The 19,117-nt window shown below is 33.4% G+C and overlaps 10 protein-coding genes across 10 annotated transcripts; 5 read left to right on the top strand and 5 right to left on the bottom strand.

The window, feature by feature from the left end:
* Positions 1-354: 354 nt before the first annotated feature.
* BSP1 (Bsp1p) lies at positions 355-2,331 on the top strand (the record flags this gene model as incomplete). The annotated part of the gene is made up of 1 exon (XM_064860977.1): positions 355-2,331. One exon carries the CDS (start codon positions 355-357, stop codon positions 2,329-2,331), a length of 1,977 nt encoding a protein of 658 aa, XP_064717217.1.
* Positions 2,332-2,745: 414 nt separating this feature from the next.
* PWA37_004488 (pyridoxal 5'-phosphate synthase) lies at positions 2,746-3,363 on the top strand (the record flags this gene model as incomplete). The annotated part of the gene is made up of 1 exon (XM_064860976.1): positions 2,746-3,363. The coding sequence occupies one exon, from the start codon at positions 2,746-2,748 to the stop codon at positions 3,361-3,363; it is 618 nt and encodes a 205-aa protein (XP_064717216.1).
* A 296-nt stretch (positions 3,364-3,659) lies between these two features.
* On the bottom strand, positions 3,660-5,015 carry VPS4 (AAA family ATPase VPS4; the record flags this gene model as incomplete). Its single annotated transcript, XM_064860975.1, has 1 exon — positions 3,660-5,015. One exon carries the CDS (start codon positions 5,013-5,015, stop codon positions 3,660-3,662), a length of 1,356 nt encoding a protein of 451 aa, XP_064717215.1.
* A 544-nt stretch (positions 5,016-5,559) lies between these two features.
* On the bottom strand, positions 5,560-6,600 carry CSA1 (Csa1p; the record flags this gene model as incomplete). The annotated part of the gene is made up of 1 exon (XM_064860974.1): positions 5,560-6,600. One exon carries the CDS (start codon positions 6,598-6,600, stop codon positions 5,560-5,562), a length of 1,041 nt encoding a protein of 346 aa, XP_064717214.1.
* A 770-nt stretch (positions 6,601-7,370) lies between these two features.
* On the top strand, positions 7,371-9,410 carry DPB2 (DNA polymerase epsilon noncatalytic subunit; the record flags this gene model as incomplete). The annotated part of the gene is made up of 1 exon (XM_064860973.1): positions 7,371-9,410. One exon carries the CDS (start codon positions 7,371-7,373, stop codon positions 9,408-9,410), a length of 2,040 nt encoding a protein of 679 aa, XP_064717213.1.
* Positions 9,411-9,566: 156 nt separating this feature from the next.
* Positions 9,567-10,541, bottom strand: BET2 (Rab geranylgeranyltransferase BET2; the record flags this gene model as incomplete). The annotated part of the gene is made up of 1 exon (XM_064860972.1): positions 9,567-10,541. The coding sequence occupies one exon, from the start codon at positions 10,539-10,541 to the stop codon at positions 9,567-9,569; it is 975 nt and encodes a 324-aa protein (XP_064717212.1).
* Positions 10,542-10,924: 383 nt separating this feature from the next.
* Positions 10,925-12,394, top strand: PRP4 (U4/U6-U5 snRNP complex subunit PRP4; the record flags this gene model as incomplete). The annotated part of the gene is made up of 1 exon (XM_064860971.1): positions 10,925-12,394. The coding sequence occupies one exon, from the start codon at positions 10,925-10,927 to the stop codon at positions 12,392-12,394; it is 1,470 nt and encodes a 489-aa protein (XP_064717211.1).
* A 139-nt stretch (positions 12,395-12,533) lies between these two features.
* On the bottom strand, positions 12,534-14,528 carry HDA3 (Hda3p; the record flags this gene model as incomplete). Its single annotated transcript, XM_064860970.1, has 1 exon — positions 12,534-14,528. The coding sequence occupies one exon, from the start codon at positions 14,526-14,528 to the stop codon at positions 12,534-12,536; it is 1,995 nt and encodes a 664-aa protein (XP_064717210.1).
* A 574-nt stretch (positions 14,529-15,102) lies between these two features.
* Positions 15,103-16,158, top strand: AOS1 (E1 ubiquitin-activating protein AOS1; the record flags this gene model as incomplete). Its single annotated transcript, XM_064860969.1, has 1 exon — positions 15,103-16,158. The coding sequence occupies one exon, from the start codon at positions 15,103-15,105 to the stop codon at positions 16,156-16,158; it is 1,056 nt and encodes a 351-aa protein (XP_064717209.1).
* Positions 16,159-16,557: 399 nt separating this feature from the next.
* SEC23 (GTPase-activating protein SEC23) lies at positions 16,558-18,885 on the bottom strand (the record flags this gene model as incomplete). The annotated part of the gene is made up of 1 exon (XM_064860968.1): positions 16,558-18,885. The coding sequence occupies one exon, from the start codon at positions 18,883-18,885 to the stop codon at positions 16,558-16,560; it is 2,328 nt and encodes a 775-aa protein (XP_064717208.1).
* Positions 18,886-19,117: the final 232 nt, after the last annotated feature.

Below are 19,117 nucleotides of genomic sequence, written 5' to 3'. Positions count from 1 at the left end.
CCACTCAACTATACCCTTAGTATCTTATCATTCTAATGTACTGATCCACTCTTGTTTCCATTTAGTTGAAACAGCATCGAGGAATTTCTCTTCTCTTCTCTCCTCTTGTTTTCTTTGCTTGCCTTTGGTATAACAAACGTATGCAAAAAAAAAAAGAACCTCGAGAAAGAGTCAACTGTTATTAAGAAAGGAAGGATTCATCTTTTCATCATTATAACATAAGTTTGTTCTCCTTATCCAACATATATACTGTCTAAGAAATTCCATGGTTATTGAGTGAGTGTTCTAACTTAAAAAACAACAACAACAACAACAACAACAACAACTGTAAAATAGTTTTGAATACATCCTGATATGATTCAATATTCATATAACACACAAATCGATATTATTGATGATAATGATACTACTACTGATATTGCAGACCTAGCATATAAGTCGGCATATAATTATAATAAAACATTTAATTCTAATTCTAGTCATAACTCTAATACAACATCAAGAGAGTACGTTGTTTCAAGAGAAGATTTTCTACTTTTACAAAGGATTAAAGCCCAACAAAGATTAAATAAAGAAAATTTGCAGCTTAACAAAAACAATGAAGATATATCGTCTAGTAGGCAATTGGCACAAGAACTCTTAGCAAGGGATCATACTTATAATAACGTAGATGACCGTGGTAATATTGTAGATATGGTCCCTACACTACCTCCAAGAAAACCAAAAGAACTCAGTAACATTAATCCGTATGAGGAAAGATTTCAAAGGTACACTAAATCAAAATATACCGTAAAGAATATAGAAGGTGATGAAAAGGAAGAGCGAAACGATAATTTTGGCAATGAAAGAAGACCAGAATTACCAAGACGAAAAACTGACATCTTGGAAAGGTTTCAATCCAATACAAAGCAGTCTACGAAAAGCAGAAAACCAGAAGGAATAGTATTTGGGATAGTTAACATTAAACATGAAAAAGAAATAGATTTGATTGATATTTCCGATGATGACAACGATATGAACTCTCGAATAGAAGAAAACAATAAACCAAAATCAACTATGAATCCAATTGTCAATAGAGCTTCAAAACCAGTAAACTTTCTTGATTCATTACAAAATAGAAATTTAGCAATGAGCCAAAACCAGGAAGATTTGGTGAAAACTACTTCAAAAGCTTCGACACATAGGATGCTGGATTACTTGGAATCCTTACAACAAAATCCTAACACTACTATTACAACAAAAAAAGAAACAGTCTCTAAACCACTTATATCTAGTCCAAATCATGTGGATTATTTAGATTCTATGCAAGAGAATCGATCCACAATAATAACAAAACATCCACAACAATCTAGTTTTCCTTCTAATTACAAAAAATTTAATAGTTCAAAATCTAATCAAAAATCAACAATTGAATCCAACACTGAAAGATTTATTGAATCTGCACTAAAGAAATCTGAATCAAACCATTCACTTTCGTTGAAAAAGAAACCTTTGTTGCCAAACAAACCTAATACTTTAATAAATTTCCAAATCAATTCATCACCAAAGAAAATAATAACAAATAATAAAAAGGAAGAAACCTCAAATAACGATCATTATATTAAACTACCTCAATTACGTAAAATTGAAAAACCACAAATAGGCAATTCTTTAGAAAAGAAAAATCAAATTCAAGAATATATAGGTATACCTGAATTAAAATCAGTTAAAAAAAATAAGACTCTACCACCCCCTGTGAATAAAGATACCAAACCTATGTATATTGAATTACCAAAATTAAAATCACTTAAGAAGGACAAAACCCTACCACCTCCTGTGAATAAAAATACTAAACCGAATTTACCTGAGGCGTTGATAAAACATGCTAATTTAAAGACTAATGATAATTTCCCAAACAGGCATATAATTAAATCCAAAACTGCCCCTGCAATCCCGTCAAGAAAAATATCTATGCCTGAAGCATTGAAAAGAGCCAAAGAATTAAGAGAAAATAGAAACAAGAAAGCTGTAAATAACGATATACCAACAGAAACAAATACTACTATCACGCCCACTAGTGATATTCTTAACATTAATTCGGACTCTGATAAGTCCTTGTCAATTGAGGATAAACTCTCTAAAATACTTCTCTTACAAAAAAGACATACAGTCAACGAAGAAAACCCTAGTCACTTTTTTACATATACTCCTACTTCCTCCAACAGCATCCCATCTCCATCAACATCGAATATCTCCCTATCTATTTCTTCTGAAAATAGTACACCTTCATTGAATCACCCAACCAAAAAACGTGCAAAGGGTCCGAAGAGAAAATTACCAACAAAGATATAGAAGTGAGGATTTCACATAGTATTGATTAAATAAAGAAAAAAAAACATCTCCAATAATATTATATACATATACGTGCTTGTGTGTGTGTCACAAATTACTTGTTGGTGTATTACGTAATCATTATAAACACCCACACCTCCACGATTTGTCATTATTCCACAACAAAATTACTTTTTTCTTTTTTCTCTTCTCTTTCTTTCTCTTTTTTATCTTCTGTAACGTCTCACATCCCTTTTTTATATAAAGAAGAGCAATTTTCTAATGTCAAATTCTTAGATGCAGGTAAGTTATAGAACCACTGTTCAAATCTTTCGATATTCACATCTTTAAATATACCGATCACTTGAAATACACAAAACCATCTAGAACTGTTTAGCTGAAGCGTCGTTATTATTTCAATTCAAGTTCCTTACAATGTCTTGCACCAAGAAATTTCCAGATCATTTGATTAATTTGATCAAGACTTCCAAATATGTCCATTTAGCTACTGCATCTAAGGATTGTATACCATCTGTCTCCTTGATGAATTACACTTATATTCCAGCGGACAAAACCTTCCAGAAAGATGATAACAGTGATTATATTATTTTTGCCACTTTTGACAACACAGAGAAATATGTCAATATCCTAGCAAACCCAGTAGTCTCACTATTATTTCATGATTGGATCACAGCAAACAGCCTCTCTGCAAAGAAAAGAACCTTGTCGCAGGTAGGGACACCAAAAGATGTACAAGGCTCTGATAAACCCACATCATTGACAGATTCTACTCCAGCACATCCAAGCAAACTGCTAAACCTTCTACAACAATTAAACCAAGATGAATTAAACGAAATGAGTGCCACTATTAAAGGCCATGCTATTCCTATTGAGAGATCTTCTGAAGAATCTAACTACTATAAAAACTTGTTATTGAAAACAAATCCTGATGCTGAAGTGTTTATCTTAGGGGAGAATACTGTTATCGTGAAAGTTAAAATTGAAAGTGCGAAAGTCACTGACAGTGAAAATAACACCAGTATCTATAAATAAATGTGAAATTACTGCACAAATAAACACACACACACACACACACACACACACACATATATATATATATATATATATATATATATATATACATATACGTCATGTTCAAGGATCATAATTCATTATATCACATTATCTATTAATAAACTTCAATCACTCTTTTCCTTTTCTTTTTCTTTTTCTATTTTTTTTATAACATTAGATCACACACGCACATACTCATGTTTTTTCTTATATACCATCAATATGGCAACATTAGTAACCGTCCCAGTAGATTAATGATGTCATTACACAACTAACTAATTACCTTCTTGACCAAAATCTCTCGTAAATTCTTCTTGTTTACGCAAATCTTCCTCATTAACTGTAGGTCTTGTTGTCTTAATAGCTTTCAAAAAATCCTTTATTGTAAGATCGGGCTCCTGTAATTCATCTGCTTCAATATCTACCCAAGACATTTCAATAGCAGCATGATCCCCAGGAGAACATGGTGTATATCTTTTTTTGCCTGGATCTTCTGATACGTTTTTAAAATGTGTGGCCATTTGAATTTTTCTAATTGGTTCCATCAAAGCATCTTTAACTGCCACCGCTATGTCTGAACCTGAATAACCTTCCGTCATCTGTCCCAATGATCTATAATCTTCTTTACTTAAGGTACATGGAGTATCTCCAACATTAATCTCGAACATCTTGGTTCTTGATGCAAGATCCGGTAACGGGATATATATTCTCTTTTCAAATCTTCTTCTTATTGCACTATCCAGTTGCCATGGGATATTAGTAGCACCAAGAACAAGTACACCTTGCGAATCATTCCCCACACCATTCATCTGTACTAATAATTCAGTCTTTATACGTCTACTTGCCTCACTTTCTCCTTCACCTCTTTGTCCAGTTAATGCATCGACTTCGTCTATAAATATAATTGAAGGTTTATTCTCTCTAGCCATTGCAAATAGTTGCTTCACCAATTTTTCTGATTCACCCATCCACTTAGATACCAAATCACTTGAAGAAACACTGAAAAACGTCGAATTGGCTTCTGTGGCAACAGCCTTAGCCAAATATGATTTACCTGTCCCTGGGGGTCCATACAATAAAATCCCTGTTGTTGGCTTACGATTGCCCTTAAACAAATGAGGAAATTTCACAGGTAGGATCACAGCTTCTTTCAAAGCCTCTTTAGCACCTTCCAAACCTGCCACATCCTCCCATCTTACGTTTGGTTTCTCACTTAAAATAGCTCCAGATAGGGCCCCTCTCAATTTTTTTTTATCTTCTCCATCATCGTCATCAGCATCATCATCATCTCCGCTGCCATTACCATTAGCTTTGTGACTATCGTTGCTACCAGTAGCCACTCTCCCTTTACTATTTGATTTTTTATTACCATTTGCTAAATTGTCCTTGTTGTCATTAGAAACTGCTTCCAAATGCTCTTTCAATTGCTCTGCACGATTCAGATACTCACTAAACTTTGTCCTTATTAGGTCTTTTGATTTAGGATTCTTTTCATATTTTAATGCCAACATTAAATAATCCAAACCATTATAGTATGCAGTATATGCTTCTCCATATTGGGTAGCCGTATCTAAATCAATGGCATGCTGGATTAAATCAATCCCCTTGGCTAAGAAATCACCTGTACTCATGAATGACCAGAAAGAGATGAAAGCAAAGTAATTGGAAAAAAATAAATACAGTAATTAAAAAAAAAAATAAAAAGAACTCCAGAACTGGATTTTTTTTTTTAAAAAAAAACGTTTGTTTAGACGTCTTAGTTTCTTGGAAAGCAATCAGTGATGGTAACAATACTCCTTGATCTCCAATCTAAAAATGCTGATTGATGTGATGATTAATTAACTTACAGTCTAGCATAACCTTCAATCTCGAGGGGAACATAAATGAAAAAGGGAGAGCCACTCTATTTAGCAGACAGATACGCTTGACTGCTTGAGTAATAATTGACAGAGGCAGAAATGAAAAGAAGACCAATAAATTTTTTATAAAAGAAAAAGTAAAAAAAAAAAAAAACTGAAAATTTTTGAAAAAAAGAAAGAAAGCCGACACCAAATTATCACGTGATCTCTAATATAAACAAGAAACAAAATGCCATGTGCATCCAATCTCTCTAACAATTTCAACAGAGAGAATATAGAAAAAAAAATAGAGGTGTCTATGGGACTTGGTCGAGCTCTATAGACGTTGTTCCTTATTCTCCTCATCGTTATTTGCTGGTTCTCTTTTTATAAGAGACTCTGTGTGTGGCAATTTCGGATATTTATTATAATAACTTTTCATCTGAGGTGGAGCTTGCACTGCATCATTATGGTAGGAAGTGGTAGAAGATGAGGAAGTCGGCTTGTTTGCACTTGTGATGTTGGTAGCACCTATATTCTGTCTAATCGGACTTGACGTTACCAAGGGGTATACTTTTCTTTCAGGTGAAGGCGGTAATTCAGATTCAGGTTTCATGTTATCTCTGACAAGGTTTTTAATATGTCTGCGTGATTCTAAGTAGGTAGTTCCAATGTTTGCTTCATCTAGTAAAGATTTGTATAGAGTGTTTTTCTCTCTTGCGTACTTCAACTTTTTCTTCAATAAAACCACTTGCTCTTTTAATTTGACAATAGTCTCATCACGTGGATCTTCCTTTGTACCATTGTATTGTTCAGCATTATTGGTATTATCATCATCATCACCATTGTTATCGTTATGACTGTTAATACTTTTAGTTTTTGGTTCATGACCCACTAAATTATCTTCAAATATGGAGACATTTTCTTGTTGAACTGGCATATACTCTAACGTAGTGTCAATTGTGGAACGAGATGAATCCTCTCTTGTATAAGAAGAAGGTATACTTAGATTGGGTGTAGTTCTGCTTTTCGTAATAGGGTTATAATAATACTGATTCTCGTTATTAGATGTGCTTGATTCCAACCCGTGATAGTACACATCATCATCAGAAGTAAACAATAACTTTATACTATGCCATATATTCTTTAATTTATCCCTTGTGGTTAAAACATGTTTAATCTGTGCTGAGTTTTTATATCTTCTTGGATTAACATTTTTGAAATTCTTTGAGTGACGCAACCGCCTAGCCAATTGATATCTCAGGTGTCTATTATTCGAAGCCAAACCTAATCTAGGATTATTTCCAATCTGACGGTTCCATTTTTCTTCCTTCAATTGTTTTTGACGTGTCATCTGGCATGATGATTTGTCAACCATCCTAAACAATGCAAATATTGAACCAAAAAAAAAAAAAAGAATAAGAATATCCAATGTTTAACTGTGTATCTTTAATTATTTCTACAGTCGTGATGGAAAACAAAAACAAAGATAATAAAAAAAAACTAGGAAGTCCTTTATGATACAACAAATACTACAACCTTGCAACGATATTCTGATATAGATTCCTCGTATATAGTTTAAACTCCCTTCAGTTGTGTTCAAACAATGCCAATTCCTCTTTGGTTTGTGATGGAATAAAGATTTATAGTTCAAAGATCTGGCTTGTTCTGTTGGAAATATACAAGAATCAAAAAAAAAAAAAAATAAATAAATAAAAAAAAAATAAGATAAATTTTTCCAAAAAAAAATAGAGTTAGGGTTTTGAACCATTTGTTAGAAATTTTTCTGTTATTTACAAAAAATACACAGGGTAGCTCCAGAAATTCCTTCTGGTTTTCAATCAACCCTAAATGAAGCAGTTTCAGATTCTGATTTGATCGTAATTGAAAGAGGAGAAGAATACATAAGATAACACAACTTGGAAGAAGAGAAGACTTGATGAGCCCACCAATTGTTTTGATATAACAGGTTTTCTTTGCCAACAAGAAGAGAGAGTAAACAGAATTTTATTTTCTGACAGTGAAGATATTCTTCAACATACTTCTGTTTCTTGGTATATTGGAGAGAAATTAAGTCTATTGAACAAGCAGATTGTTCATCAAAAAAGAAATCTAAAAACTTTTTTTTCTTTTTTTTACCAATATACGATGATCTTACCAAGTGATGGGACTGTGTTACCTGCCAAAATCCAACCTGCTCATCTTAGACCATTGGCATATAGGATCTTGTCCAAAAAGTATGGTTTAAGTATTAAATCAGATGGGCTGAATGCATTAGCCACTATCATTGGGTCCAGGTTCGGTATTAATTGGAAGAAGAATCCAGATACTTTAAGATTCTTGGAACAATTTGCACAAGTTTGGAAACAGCAGGATAGAGGTTTATTCATCGACCAGCTTGGCTGTCAAAATGTTTTAAATGAAATTGAACAAAGAAATTGTTTTGACAATAGCCGGAATAATAGCCATACACATATTCATATCCATGAATCAAATTATTCTGATCCTCTGATTAATGTGGGATCACAGACAAAATTGGATCACGATATGAGAAACAGCCTCATTTGGACAGATTACTATAGGATAATTAATGCATCCGAGCAACATTATTTCCCATATGATGGATTCAAAAAGCAATATATGTCTCCTCAACCGCCAACTTCTTTAATCACCAATATAGATCGTAAAATAACTAGTTTCATGACTCGCTATTCTATTATAAGAGATAGAACCTTAAGAAATGAAAATTTCCAAAATTCAAACGACAATTTTAATCCATTATCCTCAATGGTAGCATTACAAAATGACCTATTACAAAATAATTTAGATACTTCTACACCTTCCACGTATATGGCAATTACCCAGATTAAAAATTTACTGGGTAGAGATGGTCAAAATTTCCTAATTTTGGGTCTTTTAACCTACAATGCTAAGGGAAACTTACAAATGGAGGATTTATCTGGTAAGATCGAAGTAGATATCTCCCAGGCAAACCCCACAGAGGGATTATATTATTATCCAGGGTGTATCGTTCTTGCTGAAGGTATATATTTCACTGTAGGTCATAAATTTCATATAACATCTGTGACACATCCACCTGCAGAAAGAAGAGAAGAGACACAAGATGCCATTGGAAACATAGATTTTTTAAATATATGTAACAATAACGATAATTTAGACTCCCCCATCACAAGGATAAGTAATGATTTGAAAATCAGATTGTTGTCATTAGAACAAGAATTGAATGCTCAAAATTTGAGTAAATTTATTATATTAGGTGGAGATATTTTTTTAGGTCAAGAAATTACATTTAATGCATTGCAGAAAGTTTTTCAAAGGATTGAAAATAACATTATAGAGAATGGCGTGGCTCCAATAGGTATTATTTTCTTTGGGTCCTTCTCATCAGCCCCAGTTTTTCCATCATATTCTGAAACTCAGGTAACTACAGGTAAATCTTATGAAATGAGTTTTGAGAGATTGTATCAGTTACTTAATCAATATGAAAATATCATAGAATATTGTCAATTAATCTTTGTACCAGGCCCTAATGATCCATGGGGTGGATCTCTTCTTCTTGGAGATGGCCCTGCTTCGCCTCAAGAACCGATTCCTTCTGAATTCGTTAAAAAACTGAAAAGATTAGGAACTAAAGTCAAATGGGTCTCAAATCCAAGTAGAATAGCATTTTTATCACAAGAAATAATTTTGATGAGAGACGACATAAATAGAAAATTCAAAAAATATTCTATCGAATTCCCATTAATTGAGGAAGCTAAAATTGATACTGATTTAAATCAGGATGTGGAAATTTCAGATAACGAATATATTGAAGACCCAAGTGATAATGAAGATGGGCCCATGGCAAGACATGAAACCTTACCCGAAATTCCAGAAGTGCAATTCAATATTATAGAAACCAGGAAGTATGTTAAGACGTTATTAGATCAAGGACATTTGAAACCGTTTGCCTCATCATCTATCAATTATAACCGTGACCACACATTAATACTGTCTCCATTACCATCAGTGCTTATTGTGTGTGATCCAACGGTACCACGGTTTGATTTGACATATAATGGTTGTAAGACGATTAATCCAGGTAAATTCATTCTTAATAAAACTGCAAGATATTTAGTCTTTAATGCGACCACAAGAACTGTTCATGAAGAAGCAATTTCATTTTGATTTATTACAAGGCAAATAAAAAAAAGAAAATAAATGAATGAACGTAATCGTTTATTTGGTTGAAAACGGTCATAGAACAACTCTTAATAATTACAGCGTATATATATATATATATAATTATTAGCATTTGAATTAAAATAATACACACTCTCGCATTCAATAAGGATACTTATGAATCTTGGAGGTCACTTCATAAGTCATGCAATAAGTTGGATCTATTTCAACTAAATTATCATAACCAATAAGACTTAACCCAGCTAGACCAAACACGGTGTGGAACACATCCACTTCATTTCCAGGTCTATCAGCAATCCCACCCTTTATTTCGTCTTGACTCTCCAAGATGAAATTGGCTAATTTATCTGAATCTATCCAATCTAATCTATCTATTATAGCCAATGACGACACAACCCAAAAACTGTAACAAACATCTGGTAACTTACTGGGACGACCATTCAGTCCACCTTCTGGTACTTGTCTTTCACAAAGCCACCATGCAATTGTATCAATCTGTTCTGGAGTAAGTAAATTTAACTTATTGACTATGCTCAATGCACCAAGACAGGTAAATGCCATCGATGCATGACTTTCTGCCCCTGGACAAAGACCGAATCCACCATCAAAATTCAGACATTTTAGAATGTGTTCTACAGCTGGGTCTACGACTTCCGGTGATAGCATTCCAAGTATAGATAGTGCACTTAGAGCGTTATAACTGAACCTAGCATCAACTTCTCCAAAACGATCGCCTTGAAAGGATCCATCAGGTAATTGATTCCCTTTAATAAACTGAACTACACTGTCCAATTTCTCTGAGTCCTCTGTTATAAGATTAATTGCATCGTATGTCAATAATATTTGTAATCCAGATAAAGTAGACAACATGTGGGCATCATGTTTGGGAAATGGACCAAATCCGCCGGTACGATTGTTCCAACAGGACATTACAAACTGGATCACTTCTTCACGCTGGAATGTCTCCTTTGAGTCTAGAATACAAAGAGCAGTAAGCCCCCAATATATACCATTAAGCCTTAAATGTTCAGATAGCCAATACTCCAATGTCTCTTTTTGGGAATCCAATGATTTCAAATATTTGATATGTTTTTCCTTAAGTAATGCATTCACCATAATCTTCTGAATAAATATTCCTATTTTTTAATGTGATCTATTTTTGGGTGATTCCTTTTTTTCTTTCCTCTTGCTTTATTATACAAGGTTAAATATAACTGTCAGTCAACGAGGTCAATCTTTCTCATAAAGTAGGCTTGTCAGAGGAATATCTCACTTTTAGTGTGTTATCTTTAGAATTTGACACTTTTTTCATTTATTTTATAAGTTTTTGATATTTCAGGTGGTCTTTATGAAATATTTGAAAACTTTTTGTTTATGAATTTACTTCAAGTTAAAGATACAAGAGTAAAAAGATCTATAGGCGTATACATGGGGAGGAGTAAGGTGTTTAGAGTGATTAACAGAGAAAGATAAATACGTTTAGGTTTTGTACTAAGATTATGCAAAGTTTGGAAAATTTAAAAGTTGTTGTTGATTATTCGGAACATGGAAACTCTGATTCAAATAATTCTAATAGTGCCGTTATTGCTTTAGAACGAACCAAAAAAGAAAGATTGAGTATTATTCCTAAAGAATACGAAAATGATGAGGATGTGAGGTGGTTATTAAAATATTTTAATGAGCCAGAACAGTTGATTGATGAAAGTGTAGAGAGTCGTAGAGACAGATTAGCTAAATTTTTATATGCTAATAAAAATCTTCTTTACCGCTTGAAGGAATTTAACCCATTAAATACTAGTGACAGAACTGAAAATAATCAAGATTATATCAATCCTAAAGAGGAAGAATCCGATAATAATGAAGCGGAAGAGGAAGAAGAAGATTTTTATACGCCAGCCACGGATGAATTGATTCAAGCAAGAAAATACATTATAAAATACTCATTGATTGAATCAGAACAAAGATTAAAGAAACAAAAAAATATGGCCAGTAAAATAGACATTCCAACTGAGATTAAAAGAAGAAGAGCTTACAACAAACAATTGCAAAGTTTTAGTTTAGTTGGGTCACAGATAGCGTCTACAAGACCAGTTTCTAAAATTAGTATATCACCAAAGGGTAACTATTTTGCAACAGGCAGTTGGGCTGGTGATGTGAAGATATTAGATGTCAACTCTTTAGATATAATTCATAATTCATCTTCTGGGCCAGTAACAGTGGCAACTGGAGGGAAAATTGGTGGTTTGGATTGGAACCACACAGGTTCCCACTTAGTCAGTGGATCAGAAAACACTTATATTAGCATATACCACTATCAAAATGATCTAAATGTATTTAAAGCCATAAGTTCTTTTAAAGCTCATGATCAAAGAGTAGTAACCACTAAATTTCACCCTTCTGACAAATATATCGCAAGTGCGTCCTTTGACACTACATGGAAATTATGGGATTTAGAGACCTCAAAAGAGTTGTTATTACAAGAGGGACATGCTAAGGAAGTTTACAGTCTTGCATTCCAGCGAGATGGTGCTCTTGTCTGTACAGGCGGGTTAGATAATTTGGCAATGTTATGGGATCTAAGGTCTGGTTCCCTATTGATGACTTTGTCCGGTCATGTAAAACCAATCTATACGATGGATTGGTCACCAAACGGATATAATCTAGCAACAGGGAGTGGTGATGGCTCTATTCATATTTGGGATCTTAGAAAACCAGGTATCTGTGGCAAAATATTAGCTCATAATAATATTGTTACCTCAGTTCAATTTGAACCGGTAAATGGGGAATGTTTGATTTCATCAAGTTATGATAAAACAATAAATATTTTTAGTAGTGGGAACTGGAACAAATTAACTTCATTAAAAGGACACACTGATAAAATCTTAGACGTTAGTTTTACAAACAATTCACAATATATCATCAGTAGTGGATGGGATCGATCAGTAAAACTGTGGGAAATGAAATGTTGACTCTTCTCCTATGTGTTCAAAAATGCATTAACTCATATAGATGATATATACGTATAAAAGCTATATTTGTAGGATATGTACTGTGTATCAAAGAATAGGTAAAGAGTTCGTTAATGATTAATACCAAAAAAAAATCAAGTCACCTTTTTCTCGAAGAATAACCTGCTTGTTGGGATGTTCGTACTCTTTGAGCAGGTATCTGTTGTAAACGCTTAACCAAAGTTTCGAGCTGTTCTTCCAAATCCTTGTTTAATTGTTTTTCTTTTGAATGCAACTGTTTCAGGTGTTTTATTTCTTCACTAACTTGATTACTCTTGACACAAAAATTGTTGGATACACTTTTCAGATCATCTTCTATCTTTTGACATGTCATCGATAACACGTTAATATTTTTTAGTGAATCTTCAGTTGAGTCATGAGCTCTCGTTATTTCTTTCTTCATATATTCGCTCTCTATATCCTTTGATTCACTCTTTCTAGTTTCCTTCTTTATAATCTCTTCTAAATCGTACTTCTTTAATATCAAATCTTTTAACTTTGACGCCAATTCTCCCTTTTTTGCAAAAACTTCCAGTATATCATCAAATTGTTTTTGCAATGTCTCTGTATCTTGATAAAATGATTTATTTTCTTTGTTTAGATCTTGGCAACAATCTTTGTTTGATTCAATACTGCCATCACATTTCTTTAGTTTCTCCTTCATCTCTATATCTTCTTTTGAATAGAACTTTGTATGAAATTCCTCAATAGGATTAACGTCATCATACATTTGTATTTCTTTCTTTTGTAATTCTAAATCGTAATAGACTTGAGCCATAGATTGCATTAATCTATGAGTCAATATATCACTAGATAAATGATAATTGCCACTTGAAATATCATGATTATCTATAATTCCTGTAAGAATACCCTTTCTTTGTTTTGTTGGGTTTTTTGAATAATCATTTTTTAATCGTTTGCTTTCATAAAAACTAGGAACTGTGGAATTAGCTATGTCGTTTGAATCTACTGATGATTCTTTATGATTGTTCAATTGCGGTCTACTCATACGAGACCGTTTCTTATTAGTATTTGAAAATGCACTATCTAAATCGTCATTCTGTGTATAATTCACTTCACTTAGTAACGATCTTTCCACATCCATTGAAGTATAATGTTTAATCGTGTAAATATCAGGCAATGGCCATGGTAATGATGGATCCTCCAACCATTCAACGAGGTATCCTAGATGTTGATTATAGATAGGTCGTAAATCAGGTGGTAACACTCCAACTCTATCTCTTAAAACCACAACTGCAGCTGTCACTGCTTCCAAGTATTCTCTTGTATCTTCACTATATTTTTCCCTAAAAAACAAATCGCAATGTTCAAATGAATTAATTACTATTAATCGAACTATAGGGGCTCGTGATTCTGTTGCCGTACTACGATCTCCTTTGTGTTTTGTTCTTCTACCATGGGTCAATATGTTGATCATATCTTTATTATTTGTATTCACGCTATGATCTAATGCAATAAGCATATCAAATCTTTCAACATTCTTATCTATTGGAGAGTTTTTAATATCCCAATGCTCTGATGGGAAAAGATGTACAGTACAAGGATATGACACTTTTTTCTGTTTCTTTTGTCTTGATTTTATGGAATTGGAATCATATCTTTTTATATCAATTTTGCTACCCAATAACAAAGCCTCTACAAGATCCATTGTCCGACCAGGACGACACACTAAAGCAGTATCCGTTTCATAATCTTGAACTAAAGTGATCAGATCTTTCAACACAGTAAATTTCCCACTTGTTTCACATAAATGTGATGGAATATCTCTAGCAATCAACGATTTCGGTAAGAAATGGTCAATCAAAAGAAATGGATGTGTGGCTACTAAGGCACTGTTCTGACACATTGTTTTCATTGATTCTAATACAACGTCTTCTTTGAAATCAGAGGTCTCGAAATATCTTAAAATATCAGAATAATGCAAAGAGACAATTTGATCAGTTAATTCCTTCTGGTATAGACACATGGTTGTAGGCAACCAATAGTCCCCAGAAGTGTTTCCTGATGCACCCAAAGTTTTGGCATCTGCAATAGATGGGGCAGGCTTATCATCCAATATTCTCAGTAAATTCATTACTACTTGCGAATAATATTAAAAGCTCAATCAAATAAAAAAAAAGAGTTTACAAAATTGTATTATTCTTCTCCCTCACTTTTTTTATATATGTTACTATTCCCTGATTTTGATACACAGCCACAATTAATAAATTTTTAAACAGTTTAGTCGTCTCTAGATTTGTCCCTATTCTGTGTCACTTTGTATTTTAAAGTTTCTTAGACATCTCATTGTAATTTCACTCTTTATTTCTATTTTTTCAATCTTTTTTTTTATGTTCTACAGGGATTCTTCGAGAAATTTCCTTTTGGAAATTACATTCCCAGTATAAAGGACATCAACGTTCAAGAACAAGTCATCCAAGACAATCATTGTAAAGGAAGAATAGAAACTTTTAATTGACAAAATAACTTCAAGAAGGTGTTAAGAAATTACCTCCAAAAATTGGAATTAGAACTCGACTAAAAACACAGCTTTTCTGACAATAGAAAATTAATTTAGTGAATTAAAATCTGCGACAAGAAATTTGATAGAACCAAAAAAAGAGAATAATATATCATCATAGCGATATCAAGTCTTTGAACGATTGGAGATGAATGCTACAAAAAATAATCCTGCCAAACAAACCTTAGGTGAAGATGAAATTGCTCTTTATGATAGACAAATCCGTCTGTGGGGGTTGGAAGCACAGACAAATATTCGTTCTGCAAGAGTTCTATTAATCAATGTTGGAGCCATAGGTACAGAAATTACAAAGAATATTGTGTTAAGTGGTGTAGGTCATTTTTCTATTTTGGATAATAACCATGTGGTAACAGAAGAAGACTTGGGCTCTCAATTTTTTCTGACATCTGCTGATGTAGGGAAACCTAGAATCGATACTATAAAGGACAAGATTGTGGATTTGAATCCCAGGGTAAACTTTTCTATTGAAACAGATACTTTTGAAAATTTAATTTCAAAGAACAATAGTAACTACGATATTGTTATTGGTACGGAGTTAACCAAGGATCAGATCATTCAATTGAACTGGTGGACCCGTTCTAACAATACACCATTATATGTGGCAGGATCCAATGGATTATTTGGTTATATCTTTGTAGATTTAATCCAATTCGATTCCAGAGATAAGAAATTACAAAGTATCAAACAATCTGCACTTGGTTCAATCTCTCCTAATAAGGAGATTGTTTCTTTGGAAGTTACCATCGACCCAGAGGAGCCAAAGAAAATTTATGAAAACTTGGTGACAAAGAATAAATATGTTCCTTTTGAGAAACTGTTATGTACCGCGACTTTAGAGGGAAAATTGACAAAAAGACAACTAAAACGTGTATCTCCTATACTTCCATTAACTTTAACCTATCTTAAAGACACTAATATGGTTTCCAGTAACGTTTCTTTATTCAGGGAAGAACTTGAAAACACATGTGAACAATTACGAATAGATCCAAATTTAATTCTAAAACCAGAATATGTTGAACAATTTATTAAACAAAATGGAGTTGAGTTTTCCCCAGTAGCTGCGGTTCTTGGTGGTGCTGTTTCACAAGATGTTATTAATATTCTGGGTAAAAAACAGCAACCGTTGAACAATTTTATAATCTTTGATGGAGTAACATTAGATATGCCAATCTTTGAATTCTAGAACTATATAACGTATTCTTATTATATCATATAAAATGCATATGAATGTATCTAGTTGGTGATTATTTCTTCCCCTTTATTTATTTATTTGTTTTACTCTCAGCATGTTAGATGATAAATTAAAAAAGATATCTGTTCTCATTTACTTAAAATTAAATAAGTTCAATATAAAATTAAATATTAAGTCCCAAATACTTGTATTCTTTCTATTCAACTTCTGATTCTCCTCCAAACTATAATTAAGATCGATATTATAAAATAAATTGTCTTGTTCCTTCCTCAAATTGGTTTGATGTCTTTTTTGAAAGCATATAAATGCGTATTTTAACCCTCTTGGATTTGTATGTGTATAATTCTTCGTCACTAAATCTATTCTCTCACAATCAGTATCAAGCGGAATTTAAGTTTGACCGCTGACGGCGACTTGTTGCAAATGGGTCATAAAATTTTCCAACGAAACATCATCAGTCAAAACAATAGTACTACCAGTACGTGACATATCTTGGTAATTATCAGAGGGATTCAATTTAGACAACAAGAAACGGGCTTGCGAACCACCAGCTTCAGTATCAATGAATCTTGGCAATGGAAATCTATCAATTAATAAGTCTGCAGCTTCCAATTTTGGCTCTTCTAATAAAGTCTTGAAATCAACGTAATTTGGATCGTCTTGATAGCCTGCCTTTCTCCACTGAGCAATTTGTTCACCATGATAAATTAAAATATAAAAGAATGTATCTAATAATAAGATAGTGTTTGGTTTTACGGAAATAGAATCCAATAAGACTGGATGTGGTTCCTCTTCCATTGAATATGAAGTTAACGTTGGTTGAATCATAATTAGGGAATTTGTAGTATCTTCACGAGTGAAAATGTGTCTGTAAAAAGCAGTTTCATCTGGTGAATTGTTGAAAACACTCAAGAATTGAGATCTTCTTAAATAATACGTAAATTGTGGATAATAAGAGAAGTTTGGTGCCAATCTAAAGGAATTTGGATCATCTTTATTGTAATCAGCGTACTTTTGACATAATTTGATCAGGTTTCTATCGATCCATCTAATTACATCCGCACCATCATCTTCTTCTGCTTTTGATACAGCAAACCTAGCCATTAATACTGCAGCTGCTTCTTGATCAAATGACTGTGCAATGGCAGGACTACCGAATGGTAATAACTGGTTAGCCACAGTAGTGACTCTAATACGATTAGTACCTGAAGAATGTTGATAAGAGGTAATAAATTGGGTGTATGCCAAATTTGGCTGTTGTTGGCCAGCCATCATTGCATTATTAGTTGGACTATTGACAATATTAGCAATTTCAAAATAAAGTGCATAAGTGTGATGTGGTGATAAAGTAGCCATCTTCCATGTGGAGGTACCACCAATACCAATCTCAGAGTCACTAATGTTGCGTGCATCTGTCTTAGGTACTGGAGAAGCATGACCAATCAACCCTTGTAATTTCAAAGATTTAGATGTTTTAACAGATAGAGTACCGTTGAAAGCCATCTTTAGGTAACCTTCATCATCCTTAGCGAATAATCTAATATATGACTGTTTAAAAATTGCAGTGGAAAAAGCATCTGTCAACAAAAGAATACCACCTGTAGAATCGGCCAATTGCTTCATTTCTGACATACCTACTTGATCGTAACAACCTGCAAATATGTCAACAGCGTGACCGTTGGTAGCCACTCTACTGGCAATCCCATTATAAAACTTGCAAGCTTTCTTATAATGTTGAGCTTTATCTGAATCAATATCATGATGTGATCTTAATGGGTCCTTTAATTCAGAGTTAACAATTAAACCAGGTTGTAAAGTACCTGGCCCACTAGCAAATAGGATGATTCTGGCGGCTACACCCTTGAAGCAGCTTTGCAATAACAAAGAGGCAATATTAAGAGCTGAACCGGTAGCTCTCAAAGGTCTGTGGCCAGCTGGGATAGACCATTGATCAGGAGACAAATTTTCTAACAACTGGTTCAATTTGAATTCTACTTGTTCCAATGGTAAGAAAAATCTGTTAATTGACATTGGAGTAACTTTTCCATTGAATTGTGGAACCATATTTGAGTTATTTAAATTATTGCCAGATGGTTTTTGACCAGTTAACATTTCCAACAGTTGGTCTAAATGGTATTCCTTGTCACCTCTAAACACGTTACATCTGTCGATAGTTTCACTGGACAAATCATGAAGTTGGATAACATTACCATATGTTATTAACCCAACAAGAGCATTTGGAGGTAAAAGAGACAACGAGGTAATGATAGAGTCCTTTAAAGCATCCAAATTTTCCTTCTCTGCAGTGATATCGACAACAAAGAAGAAAATAGGTGGTACCTGAACAGGTTTATTGGTGATATACTCCATAGTTGTGTGTTGTAATTCAATTGGCATATTTTCTTGGGTCATGTTGGCGTATTGGGCAGGTAAATGGTTTCTTGAATTACAAATTGGACAAGTCCATGAGTTGCTGCGTGGGTCAATGGAACAATATGGGTTTAGAATGGCTTTACATTGGGGGCCTGCACAAACTACTGGATTGTATTGTGCTAAAGCTAAAGTGTTGGAACCATCTTCTTCGTTGATAAATTCTTTCAAGGGAGTGTATAAACAACCTACTGGAACCACATTTTTGTTGGCATCAGTCTTTGTGGATGGAAAAACGTTCCAAGAGAAACGAATCCCATTGATGTCTTCGTTTGTTTCAAAATCCATTTAGTTTAGAATTGTCAAGGTTGTTATTATTTCTTCCTTTTTTCTTTGTTTCTTAGATTCTTATTATTTTTATCTATTTTGTTTCAGTATAACTCGTAGAGAAAAAAAATCTATGAAATAACAAAACAGTAAGACTATAAAATTGTAAGTGACAGATGCAAAGGACTGTAATCAAATATAGAGATAGAGACGTTTCGATGAATATTTAATATGGAAGGAGGAGACCGGAGCC

This window comes from Arxiozyma heterogenica (assembly GCF_036370985.1).
Source record: "Arxiozyma heterogenica strain weizmannii chromosome Unknown scaffold_6, whole genome shotgun sequence".
In the NCBI taxonomy this organism is placed as follows: domain Eukaryota; kingdom Fungi; phylum Ascomycota; class Saccharomycetes; order Saccharomycetales; family Saccharomycetaceae; genus Arxiozyma; species Arxiozyma heterogenica.
The sequence above is the reverse complement of the archived record's forward strand: the minus strand, read 5'-3'. Positions and strand labels throughout refer to the sequence as shown.